Source organism: Hyla sarda, chromosome 9, assembly GCF_029499605.1.
Source record: "Hyla sarda isolate aHylSar1 chromosome 9, aHylSar1.hap1, whole genome shotgun sequence".
NCBI lineage: Eukaryota > Metazoa > Chordata > Amphibia > Anura > Hylidae > Hyla > Hyla sarda.
This window is the reverse complement of record NC_079197.1, coordinates 56,916,847-56,930,674: the sequence shown is the minus strand read 5'-3', so window position 1 is coordinate 56,930,674 and position 13,828 is coordinate 56,916,847. Positions and strand designations below refer to the sequence as shown.

Genomic DNA, 13,828 nt, shown 5'->3' with positions numbered 1-13,828 from the left:
ATGTTACAACATAAACAACAACGATTTAGTGTAGGGGTTGGGGGTAAATCAATAAAATTTGTCTTTTTTAATCTATTAGGGGCTAAAATGTTCTGTAGATTTTTTGATCTCCTAAAAGTTACACCGGGGGTGCTTGGTACTAAATCTTTCAGTATTGGATCACTCCGAATAATGTGCCAATTACGATTAAAAAAATGTTTTATGACGCAGCTTCCCGGGGTGGTGGATCCTTCTGGTATCTCCAACTCCAGCATTTCTATGCTTCTATTAAGCATTCCATGAACTTGCACAGAGGATTGACCGCCTTTGAGAATCTGTGTTTGCTGCCACCGGTACCCCTCATACCATAGGCTTTCTCTATCGCATGTTGCTGTCAAAACGCACCTTTTCGCTGCCTTCTTTTTGCACTGAGTGGGAGCGGGAATTGGGGTCCACTCTAACCCCTACTCAGTGGTCTAAATGCTTTCACCTCACACAAATCTATTATAGTTGCCAAAGCTCAAGAAACTAACTATAAAATCCTGTCGCGTTGGTACAGGGTCCCAACTCAGCTTTATCGCTGGTACCCCTCTATCTCTGAGGCTTGTTGGCGGTGCGGGGGGTCTGCGGGCACTATGACCCATATTTGGTGGGGCTGTCCATTACTCTTGCCCTTTGGGACCTCTGTTCTCCGGACTATCTGGGAGGTCACTGGTATATCGGTACCTAACTCCCCTGAGGCTGTTCTTCTGTTTAGTTTCCCTATGTCCTCCACTTCATTCCGTAAGTCTATCCTGAGTCATATGTTACAAGCTGCTGGCACAGTCATACCTCGTAAGTGGTGTTCTTCGTCACCTCCCTCCGTTTGGGAGTGGTTTGAGGAAATAGCGACAACTCAGCGCATGGAAGAACTACTGGCCCTTACACCGGAGGACTATGACCGCTATGCTGCTACCTGGCTTGAGTGGCTGACGTTTCAATCCCCCCCCTAATTTACAGACCTTATTAACACCGACCACTCCTGCCAACCCGTAATCGCCTCTTCTCTCATTCCTCCCTCTGCTCTCCTTCCTATTCCCTCCCCCTATTGTTTCCCCCTACTTTGTCTGTGGTGTACGGTGTTGTCTCTTGTCTTATTCCTCGGTCTCCCCTTGTGTCTCTGTTTGTTTTCTTTCACTCTTTGTTTGGCCCGCTTCTTCGTTTTTTATTTCCCTTCTGTCTAGTCTACCCTTTGGCTAACTTTTACTTGTTCACCTCTTCTGCTCCTTACTTGATTAAAATGTTAGATTATGCCTTTTGCTATTTGGATTTTTATAGGGGGATTTAGTTCCCCCTAGTCTTACGGTTACTGTAGCACTGTTTTATATCTATTACTCACCTGGATGTGAGACTCCGCTTCTTCATTTCTAAGCTCAGATGTTGTTTTTCTGATTGAATAAGATAGCTGATCTATGACTGTGTAATTGCCCTGCTGGGCTTACATTACTTATTCACTTGCATTTGTGTTTCTGTTCCTTTTTATCTGTGCTGTTATGTTCTCCCACTGACTAGTCTAGGATGTTTGACTTGCTGTAATTTAACCCCTTAAGGACCAAGGACGTACTGGTACGTCCTTGGTCCTGCTCCGGTGATATAACGTGGGGTTACACGGTACACGTCATAGTGAAGCCGGGACCCGCCGCTAATAGCGCGCAGCGCCGATCGCGGCGCTGCGCGCTATTAACCCTTTAGCCACGCGGCTAAAAGCGAAAGTGAAAGTTGCCGGTTAACTCAGTGGGCTGTTCGGGATAGCTGTGGCGAAATCGCGGCATCCCGAACAGCTTACAGGACAGCGGGAGGGCCCCTACCTGCCTCCTCGCTGTCCGATCGCCGAATGACTGCTCAGTGCCTGAGATCCAGGCATGAGCAGTCATGCGGCAGAATCATCGATCACTGGTTTCCTATGAGAAACCAGTGATCAATGATAAAGATCAGTGTGTGCAGTGTTATAGGTCCCTATGGGAGCTATAACACTGCAAAAAAAAAGTGAAAACAAAAAGTGAATTTCCCATACAAAAAAAACATAGTGTAAATAAAAATAAAAATAAACATATATGGTATCACCGCGTGCGGAAACGTCCGAGTTATAAAAGTATACCATTATTTAAACCACTCGTTCAATGGCGTGCGTGCAAAAAAATTCCAAAGTCCAAAATAGTGAATTTTTGGTCACTTTTTATATCATTTAAAAATGAATAAAAAGCGATCAATAAGTCCTATCAAAGCAAAAATGGTACCGTTAAAAACTTCAGATCACGGCACAAAAAATGAGCCCTCATACCGCCCCATACACGGAAAAATAAAAAAGTTATAGCGGTCAGAAGATGATAATTTTAAACGTATTAATTTTCCTGCATGTAGTTATGATTTTTTCCAGAAGTATGACAAAATCAAACCTATATAAGTAGGGTATAATTTTAATCGTATGGACCTACAAAATAAAGATAAGGTGTCATTTTTACCCAAAAATGTACTACGTAGAAACGGAAGCCCCCAAAAATTACAAAACGGCGGGTTTTTTTCAATTTTGTCGCACAATGATTTTTTTTTCAGTTTCACTGTAGATTTTTGGGCAAAATGACTGACGTCATTACAAAGTAGAATTGGTAGCGCAAAAAATAAGCAATCATATGGATTTTTAGGTGCAAAATTGAAAGAGTTATGATTTTTTAAAGGCAAGGAGCAAAAAACTAAAATGCAAAAACGGAAAAAACCCCGGTCCTTAAGGGGTTAAAGCTGCCTTAATGAGTATTACCTCCCTAGCTGAGTAGGTATTTTCTGCACCATTTATATGATCCTGCTTTGTGCTATTACTTTGCCATGCGAACAGACTTGCACCCTTTCTTTTTTCTTCCTTTGTATGGAAATGTTATTTTTGTATACTTGTTTTTTTTTTTTTTCTTGTTATAATACAATAAAACTTTTCAATCTAAAAAAAAATAATTTTTATTTCTTCCGCAATTATAGTTTGTGATAAAGTTATATTTAAAGCGGTTTTCATTGTCATTTTTGTTTTCATGGTCTTTTTTTAATTTTTATTTCCAGTTATTTTTTTCCTCCTTATTTTTTTCAGGATTAACCGGCAGATTTGATTAATCCAAAAAAAAATAAGAAGAAAAAAAAATAACTGTGGAAATAAAAATATAAAAAAAAGCATAAAAACAAAAATGACAATGAAAACTGGTTTAAATATAACTTTATCACAAACTATAATTGCGGAGCAAAAGAAATAAAAAAGATTTTTAAATGTAATTGGCACATTATTCGGAGTGATCCAATACTGAAAGATTTAGTACCAAGCACCCCAGGTGTAACTTTTAGGAGATCAAAAAATCTACAGAACATTTTAGCCCCTAATAGATTAAAAAAGACAAATTTTATTGATTTACCCCCAACTCCTACACTAAAAGGTTGTGTCCTATGTAATAAAAATCGCTGTTTATGTTATAACATGATTGGTAGCCACATAGACAGATTTAAATCATACCAAACAAAAAAAAATTTCTCTATAACTCATTCTTTCAATTGCGACACACAATATGCAGTTTACTTATTATCTTGTAGTTGTCATCTTCAATATATTGGACGCACTATTCAGACTGTGCGTTCTCGGATGTGCAAGCATAGGTCCAATATTAAAAATAGTTTTGCACTACATAGTGTCTCTAGGCATTTTGCTTTAATTCACAAAAATTATATTTTATCCTTTCGTTTAATTATTCTTGAAACAATACCCGATGACACAATTAACCATTTCCAAAGACTCAACAATTGTGAGTCATTTTGGGTATTTAAGATGTCCACATTGGTGCCGCATGGTCTGAATGTTCGTTGAGTTTTTGAGACACCGGATGCGATATTGCGGCTTCTAGTCAAGTTCACCTCCTTTTCTTCTCTTTTTCCATTTTCTTTTTCCCTTATTATAATTTTGTGCTGACGTTCATCTGTATATGGCATCCACATATATATTTTTTTATTAAATACATTTTTATACATATATTTATATATATATATATATATATATATATATATATATATATATATATATAGTATCTTCATGTTATTTATTTTATTTGCTTTATTGTTAGTTGTACATTATCATACATGCTAATGTATACTGGAACTTTATATATGAATTCTATTTATTGTTTAACAATGCTTTATTTGTATTGTTCCCTGCACTGCATATGCAGTGAGAGGGTTAATTGTTATCCCTATAAATAAGCACCTTACCTGTTTGTGTCATGCCTGATGAAGCTGTGGAACTGCAGTGAAACGCATTGCATTTTGGGAATAAACCATTCTTTGTTTTACCTGGATTTACTCTGAACGTATCCTGTGCCTCGTGGAGCCGGCATCCTGCTTGAAGCCATACCTCTCCTTGTAACCATTAAAGCTGGAGGGCAGCAGATTAATTATTATTATCTATGTGCATACCATTGTTGTGTATGTTGTTACACAACACCCTGGGTTGAGCGGCTTTCATGCCTTCCCTTTCAAAATTTTTATCTCTCTTTTAATATACCATGGAGCGCTCTCACTTTTACTTTTGGATTGGGATTACATAAAGAGAGAGATCTGAGCAAGAGCTCATCCATAGAAATATGTTTAGTTCTACAACAACCTTCTTTCTGTGTTCTTTCAAAAAGTGTGTGCAAGTGTACCTAGAGTATTTATGTTGTTTCAAAGACAAAAGGTGGCACACCAAATATTAATTTGATTTAGATTTTCTTTTGTTCATTCACTTAAAATTTTGTTAATTAATAGGAAACACTTCTATTTTTGTAAGCATTCTTACTTTGCTGAATTTTTTCCACACCTAACAAAAACTTTGCAAAGTGCTGTATCTTTGTGGTAAAACCCTTTAAACAAACATTCAAGGGCAAACTGAATATGAAGTATAAAAGATTGAATTTGGGTTTAAATATGAGCTTGTACCTGTAATGGTGATGGGTCCAATCTACATATGTGTAGTAATTTGTTTTATTTGATACAATTTCATATTATTCCTCTGTAATCCCCTGGAATCCTTATTTTAAAGGCAATCTGTAACCTGCTGGTACAGGATAATAGTGTGGGTGATGCTGATCCTTGTGCTGTTTATATTTTTTTCTACATTGCCCTGATTTCTAGTTATGGCTGAAAATGCAAATATGCTAATAAAATGCTTTAGTGCACTAAGCATTTTTCCAACTTCTTGGTGTATTCTCCTCCAGGCTGGCTCAGCCCTGTACCATGCCCCATTAATAAATATTTATAAACCTAAACAGCATTGGAATCAGTGCCACCCGCACTGTTACCCAATACCAGCAGGTTAGTTTGGGTGATAATGGTGACAGATTACCTTTACATGGATCTTAGCACCCCACCACTGCCACCACCTCCTCTGTTAGATATATGCATTTTTCGGATAAGATAAATCTTAAAAGATAAGTATTCATTGCTAAATTATTTGGGGACATAACATTATTGTATGAGTTAAGAGGAGACTGGACATATTTCATAAGAACCTATATGGACAAAAGTATTGGGGCACACCTATTAGTAATATAATTACAGTATTCATTCTGTCCCATTGCCACAGGTGTATACAATTTAAGTAACATCCAGTGCCCTCTGTCTTTACAAACGTTTGTGAATCATTTTACCTCAATGAATTCCAGCATAGTACTATAATATGATGCCACCATTACAGCAAGCCAGTTTGTTAAAATGTCTTTCCTCTGTATACCTTACTTTCACGATCAACAGGGAGGGGTATTGTGGAAAAGTGGAAGTATTTAGGACCAACAGCAAGCAGCTCAGCCACAAAGATGCAAATCCCAAAAAGTTGCAGCGCAGCTGAGGTGCATAGTGCACTATGAGCACTATGCTGAGGTGCATAGTGCATAAATGTCGGCAACAGTCAGCTTTCAGTGTCCAGGATATAGCATACACGTTATGTCACAAAAATGTCTCAGATGGCATAACAGCTAGAGCCACGATCCTGGTCTTCTTTTAAAGTCAAAATCGCATCTTGAGCTGTTATAAAGCCTGTTGAAGTGTAAGCTGCATAAAAGTGCAGTCTCACTTTAACCCATGGGAAAAAGGAGGAGCTGCTGTCAATGTGCAGAGACAGAAGGCAGGATTGTTATGTACAATCATTCTCATGGCTCAGTAGAATAGGAATGAGAAGAGGAGTACTTGCCCATCTTCTCACCCTTCTGCAGTCAGCTTGCCTGTTTTTTTTCCCTGTATGACATAGCATAATGGACTAGAGTATTCCATGAAAAGTATATAAAATAAAAAGTATAGTTCTTTTTTTGATGGAGACATATTCCCAGACATTTACTACATATATTTTTGCATACCCCAAAGCCTTCCAGAGTATGTATACATGACATATGTAAAAAAAAGGCAGCAATAAAGTGTAAACACAGACTAAGCTAAACTGTTTTGAATATTGTATGATATAATTATAGAACTGTGTTGATCGTATTTACTTGTTTGGATCTCAGTTGTACTATTAAACCTCATTTAAGATACCATATTGTATATATGTATATATTACATTTATAGCCAGTATATATTACATTAACTGGACAAATGAACATCCAAATATTATTTACAGCACTTTAAACATATGAATGAATACCCTTGCTAATATAATTATTTAGTCACAAACATATCTGTTTTCTTCAGGTCTCATTGTCCTTGCTACCATAACTCCTGATTCATCGCTGGATTCAGGTCATGAAACAAACTCCTCAGAACTTACTGATGTTTCAGACATGGTGACAGCTATGAAGCAGCATCACAACACTGCCTACTTCCTGGCCCACCACCTGAACAAGGAGAGTTTGCTGTCTCGGAAGGATCTCCCATTTAGAATTCAAACATGTACAGCTCAGGCTGTCCTCTCCTCTCCTTACTCTTTAGGTCGCTTGGACACTAGCCCTCTAATAAAACCTGCAGTTTTACAACAGCATTTAATAGGGGCAGGCCTGCAACAAGAGTCACCGGATGCAGCTTCAAATACACTGTGTAACTTAATCAATGAAGTATCCACACATACATCTCCTGAAAAATCAAGAGAAGGCTCTAGTATAACCACACCCCTAAGGACCACAAAAATTTCACAAAATGTTTCAAAAAAGAGTTCTGGTCCTCCTTTAGCTCTTACGGAAAGCTCTTGTGAAGCAACATTGTCATCTCTAACAGAAAAAGTTCTTAAGAAAAGTTCTACATTTCAAATGAATAGAGATGTTGAGGAAAACAAACCCAGTCCACGTAGCCTGTGTGATTGCAGATTATCCCAAGGAGAGTCCTCGCCAATAACATTGGGTCAACTGAGTAATGGAGGACATGACGTACTTCACTTATCCCCAACAGATGATGAAAGACTCCATGCTAAAGCATGCTCTGCTAAGACGATAGAGGAACAGCCTCAAAACCAAAAGATTGTTGAAACAAATGAAATAACCAAATCCCACAAAGAAAATATTGTTTCCCCAAACCTGAGCAAACGAAAGCAAGACACAAGTGAGAAAACTCTAAAAACAGAGCATATCTCTTCTGCCTCCAACAGCTTCTTGCATACACGAGATAATGCAAAAATAACGGACAGCGACCTAGCAACAACCTTGAAAATACCTGAAAAAGTGCCTACTCCAATTCAATTGGAAGATTGTGATGTACCAGCTAAACCAAGAGCTCGAGCCCCCTTCAAGTTGCGGAAGCTCTTTTCTGCAACATTCCCCACACGTATGAGACGAGAAACAGATGAGCGTCAAGCACAGCTGCTTAAGGTTAAACAGTATGAAATGGAGTTCCTTGAAGAACTGCTTAAACCACACGGAAAAATAAGTGCTCAACAACGTGAAGTTCCTTGCCCATTAGTACCTGGACGCTGCTCATGTCAGGTACGTAGCAGTCCTCTACAGAAAGTACCAGGAATGTCTCGTGAACAGAGACGTAGCTGTGATTGTAAGCGCATTATAAGAGGTATACGTGTCCCACCTAATCCTGTTCTAGAACCTGAGCTAAGAAGCAGGTCAAGAGTGGCTGCCACAGGACCTACAGGAATTAGACTTGTACGCTCTTCAAGTCTTGAGTCCCGGGGAACAGAAAAGATATCTTCATATAATAACACGTCCACAACACATGGTGAGAGCAATGTGCATTATAAAAAGTTGCCACAAAAATGTAATGTAACTGATGGAGATAATCCTCCTACTAAATCACAGAAGAAAGACAGTGATCCTTCTAAAAGCAAAATACTAGATACATCAGGGAGCAAGGAAGAAACAAAGATTCCAGTTATTCTTCCACGGCAAGGAGACATTATTTCTGCCCAAACCAAGTTGCCTAGAGAGGAAGGGTCAATCACAGAGGAAAAATGTTGCTCTTTTCGTCATTGCTTTAATTGCCGTAGATGCTTATCTGCAGATGACAACAATGATAAGGATGAATTGTCTTACTCCATTCCCATGCAGATCCTTCCAGGAATGCGATTAAATTCAGATAACACACCTGTTTTAAGTCAGACCCTTCAAGTACTGGATGCTTCTGTATGTAGTGGTCCTGAAGATATACAGACACAAGAGATTGATCTCCGTACTGCAACCTTTGAGGGTAGTCTTGCTAAAGTTAATGCATTACGTGGTCGTTCTTACTCCCTACCTGATGGCTTTTTGTCTGTTCAACTTGACACCAGTGAACTTCTTACAATTTTGCGCCAGTGTCTGGTCAGTACTGATGCTGGAGCTCCTAAGCTCAATTCAGTACATCTTGGTCAACGCAAACAAGAGTTAACATTGCGTTTTAAAGAATTTAGGGCATCATGCAGAAGAATGGCTGGAGTGGATAAGAATCCAGAGCATATGTTAACTGCAGTGACTTCTAGCTTTCAGGTTCTTTGTGGCTTGATTGAGACCTTTGTTAAACTCGTGTTTGTGATCCGATCAGAAAGTCAACGTCAGGAACTGTTAAGCAAGGTAGAAGAGGTGGTAAGAAATTATACGTTCTTGCTCAGAGCAGCAGAGGAATCCAGTGCTAGGACAGCTGGACATAATCAAACTGTAGTAGGCCAGTTAGCTAAGCAATCTGCTACAGTGGCTACAGCAGTTAGCACCTTTTCTCGTTCTATAAAAACTCTAATGAGTAAGTAGTGTAGAAAGCTACTTATAGTAAACCAGTAAACTTTTTGAACTTTTGTGTGCAAAAAACTATAAAAATATCCCTTTTGGATATACTACCAGCCTTAATATGCATTTGGGGAAATGAGTTTTGGTAAGAGATTCTAAGTTACTGTATATTGTTGATAAAATTCATCAAAGTTCATTGATGAATAGAATTCTGTGTTACTATGCTACACTGAGACATCTGATTATAAAATTGCAACAACAAAATTGCCTCTGTATATAGCTACCATCCCACTGTGATTTTCTTCTTAGTTCTGAACCTATTACTTTCTAATAATAAGGGATTTTTGTAGTAAAACTAAATCCCAAAATAAGGAGGAAAATGGGTAGATTTTTCCCCTTTAACTGGAGGAAATTTTGAGCATGAGCATAGTCCAAAAAAGATAAAATAAAAATAAACATATATATATATATATACACACACACTAATAAAAGTTTTAATTTAATAAGTCTATTTTTATACATATGTATGTATTTAATATAGTTTAAGTTTAATATATTAAGGTCCATCATAGCAATTACCAGCCCATGATCTTAGCGGGCTAAAAATGGTCCGGAGACAACATACTGACTGTGATCAAACGTGATATGCTTGGTATAGTGATTGTACCTCAGATGCTGTGGGACCATTTAAAACACATGGAAAGTGCTTGTTTTTCCCCAGAAAACCTAAGGTGTATTTTCTTACTAGTTAACTGATCCTGTAAAAATGTTTACCATAAACAAGAGATTTTAGATGACTAGAAAGGTGATGTGAGACCATTTACTGCCAGCTTTTGGCCCTTTTGTGACATAATGAAAGAATCACAATTCAATACGCATCTTTACAAACAGTAATTTAAAAGTACAAGTGTCAGTGTGTTTAAAAGTTAGGGAATATACTTGTATAACAGGACATTACTTGTGTCACATGAATATATTTAGATGTTTTTGTTTTTCCTATATAAGTAAACATGTGCCTACAATTAAACTTTTCTGTATAATACAAACATGTAAAGTATAAATGGTCGAGTAACCTGGTTTCTGCTACATCCAAGCCTCATATCTGAATAGAGTAAGGGTACGTTCACATGCTCTGCTGCATATTTTTGCAGCTGATTTTGCTCCTCATTTAAATTAATGGGTAACAAAATCAGCTGCAAAAAATAAGCAGAAAAATATGCAGCAGATCTTGTACCTGTGAACGTACCTTAAAAAATGTTTTATTCCAGCCAAAACTTTACACATCTACCTGACCTAAAACATTCTGAAGAACCTCTTTACGTATAATCAGGTTTTAGACAGGATATAAGTATGCTTAGATTACATAAAAAAATTATATTTGTATCCCTCCTGACACATTCACACATTACATCATCACAGAAACAAAACCCATTTGAGACACACCTATGAATTGTTATAACATATGTGTTATAAACAAATCAAATTGTTATGTAATGATATATTTTTTTTATTTATCTGTCACAAAGAAATCTGTAGTGGTAGTCTACTATTAAATATTTCAACCATTTGGCTTAATCCACATGGTAGCATTACAGCTCCATACTGCCTAAGGCTGTGTTCACACGCCAGAATTTCTGCATGGAATTGCGCATAAAAATTCAGCATGAAGTTATAGCCGATACTCTTCAATAGGATTCCGCTGTCCATTCACACAGCAGAATTTCTAGTACAGAATTTCTGCTGCAGGAATTCCATTACAGTTGAATTATTTCTGTGCATTTTACTGCAAAATTTTAATAAAGAATTCCATCCAGAAATTCTTCTGTGTGAACATAGATTATGAGTTGTACATAGCTGTGAGAGGACTTCAATAGGGACCTATTGCAACAGTGCTGGCCTCTGATTACATATGGAAAAATACAGAGGATTTTATTGAAGAGAAATATCACTGTGATATGTTTCTAGAGGAAGCACCTTATAATGTCACTGGGAATTTGCTGCAGCTCCATGTTTAACATCCTGCACATAATTTGTTATAATTTGCCTTTTAAATGATTAGATACAAAGGAAACAGAGGAAAGCATACCTGTGGTCGGCCCTGCATGTATTCCTTCTTATCTATAAGAAGTGTACAGAATATATTTAGCATCTGCATACACTTATTTAATGCTATGACTAGAATATAGGAAATACATTTCTGAACTGCCTCTTATGTTAAGTGTGTTGTGGTGCAAAACATTACAGAATATTTATGTCATCTCCATATTCATTTTTATCAATATTTATCACTATTGTTATAATTTTTTTTCCTTAGAAAATAATTAAGCAATATGATAAAAAGGTTGAAAAGGGCTATTGAATAAAATCTACGGTATTTATTGACTCCACAAGCATAGAGTTACCTAAACTTCCAAAGTTCAGTTTAAGCTTCAAACTGTGGCCTCATACACACAGATATTACACGACATACAAACTTTGCACACATCATTTGCTAAATGCCTAAAGAGGGAATAGGGACAAACTGGCGTATGGAGACATATAAAGGCCATGCAATGGTCTATAGGGGAAAAAAAGTATACAAAATGGGTCTCCATCAGCTCTCCGTTGCCATCTATGGGAGGGTAGCACCCCTTCATATCATGATACTCCATAAAGAAATATCAGTGGAGAATATTAGCCAAGCCAGAGTTACCCATCTGAAGACAGCTTCTTTTGTGATTCTTGAACAGGGTAAGGCAGGGTGCTTGCTGGCTATACAATGCCATATACAATGCCTGCCATACAATGTTCAATGAGAAAAAGTATGCAAGATAGTAGTGATTCCCCTCCCACCCAGTTTCCCACTCCCCTTTCTTTAATTGTCTGTTATGCAAGTTTTATTACATGTTGTTGAGGTGTGAGTGTAAGGTATAGTGCAGGGTCTTAAAGGGGTAATCCATTTGAGTCATCTTATCCCCTATCCAAAGGATAGGGGATAAGATGTAAGATCGTGGGGGTCCCCCCAGCGGCGGGACCCCCGTGACATGGAAGCTTGCAGCTTCCGGGTTCGTGATGTCATGCCATGCCCCCTCCATTCATGTCTGTGGGAGGGGGCGTCAAGGTTATGTACCAGCCATCATGCAGCTTCTGCCTTTGTGACATCACATCACGCCCCCTCCATTCGTGTCCATGGGAGGGGGTGTGATGGCTATATACCAGCCGTCATGCAGCTTCCGCGTTTGTGACGTCACACCACACCCCCTCCATTCATGTCTATGGGAGGGGACGTGACGGCTATGTACCAGCCGTCATGCCCCCTCCCAGAGATGTGAATGGAGGGGGGTGGTGGCCCGTATCGGCAGTTATCGGGCATGGAGCAGAGTTTGCTCCGTGCACTGAATGACAGGGGTGCCACGCTGGAGATCGCAGGGGTTACCAGTGGTGTCCCCAACATCTTATCCCTTATCATTTGAATGTTTCCAGAGAAGTAACCCTTAAAGACTTGTACTGTGTGTTGTGCTCCTGTGCTATCTATACACATTAAAAGGTATGTGTAATGATTATTCCACCCTGGTCAGGAGTTTCACCAACTCCTATATCAGTATACTCTAAGTGTCCATGGGCAATAGCGTTTTCTAGCAGCAACATCTCTAATATAAATTATGAGTAAAAAATTATAATGAGATGCCTTACAATTAGATGATTTTATTCTTTTTTATTTTTCATATTAGTTTTGTTGTTTACTTTTTCCATAGGTGTTACAAGAAATCTTACATCAGTAAGCATCACAAGCTAGCAGAGATCTTACACGCTACAAAGAATCCATCAGGGTCTGACATGACGTTTCAGGGAATGTCCCCTTACCTATGCATACTGAGACCCGATCCACCATACTATTAATAGAGTATATTCAAAGAACGGGAAGCGACACTCCAATCCATAATAGAAAAATGGTGTCTTTATTCACCCATCAAGATAAGTGCAATGTTTCAACCTCACCATGAGGTCTTTCTCAAGCAATACATCCATGTTACATCACTTCCTTTTATATGGTGATCCATAGTGACATCATCACCATCAATTAGGTGTAAACATAATCATAAATTAATATACATACATAAAATACATTTGTAAAAATACAGTGCAAGTGCTTCATACATGTGGACTTTGTCTCTTAATGCCGATCTTCACCTTATATATCATAATTTCATAAACTGTACATATAAACATCTTGGCGCGTCATAGAAATGGGTGGTCCCTCACCTCCAATAGCCATGTGTCTTGCTCCTGATTCGCCACTCCACTCTCCCACATTGGGTTTGTAAACAAGAGTGGTGCGCAGGTCCGGAACTGTGCTGCACGCATAGTGCGCGCATACCGGACTGACATCACTGTGCGTACGGACCTCTGGAATCCCAGTGCATGCGCGCATGCTGAGGATTACGGACTTCATCAATACAGATAAGGGCAAGTAAGAGCACCAGTGGGCATGTGCAATCGCAGTTTGTACAGCCCTTCGCAGCCATCTTAGTTCAAGGAAGCATGCCCACACAGTGTTCCTTAGTAGCCTTAATACCTATAATAGATGAAAGGTACCGTCCCCTATGGTATTGATCCCAACAGTCTCCCCTATCTCCTCATATGCACCCCAAAAAGTCTGAAAACAATGTTAAGGGGGAAATTTGATGACAACTAGGGAACCTCTG

At 38.5% G+C, this 13,828-nt stretch overlaps 1 protein-coding gene across 5 annotated transcripts in view; it reads left to right on the top strand.

The window, feature by feature from the left end:
* Positions 1–13,047, top strand: part of FRMPD3 (FERM and PDZ domain containing 3) — a 445,976-nt gene extending 432,929 nt beyond the window's left edge. For all 5 annotated transcript variants that reach the window (XM_056539303.1, XM_056539306.1, XM_056539304.1 and 2 more), the window contains one exon: positions 6,700–13,047. In XM_056539303.1, coding sequence (XP_056395278.1) covers positions 6,700–9,167 — 2,468 coding nt within the window. In that variant the 3' untranslated portion in view covers positions 9,168–13,047. The remainder of the gene's footprint in view (positions 1–6,699) is intronic.
* Positions 13,048–13,828: the final 781 nt, after the last annotated feature.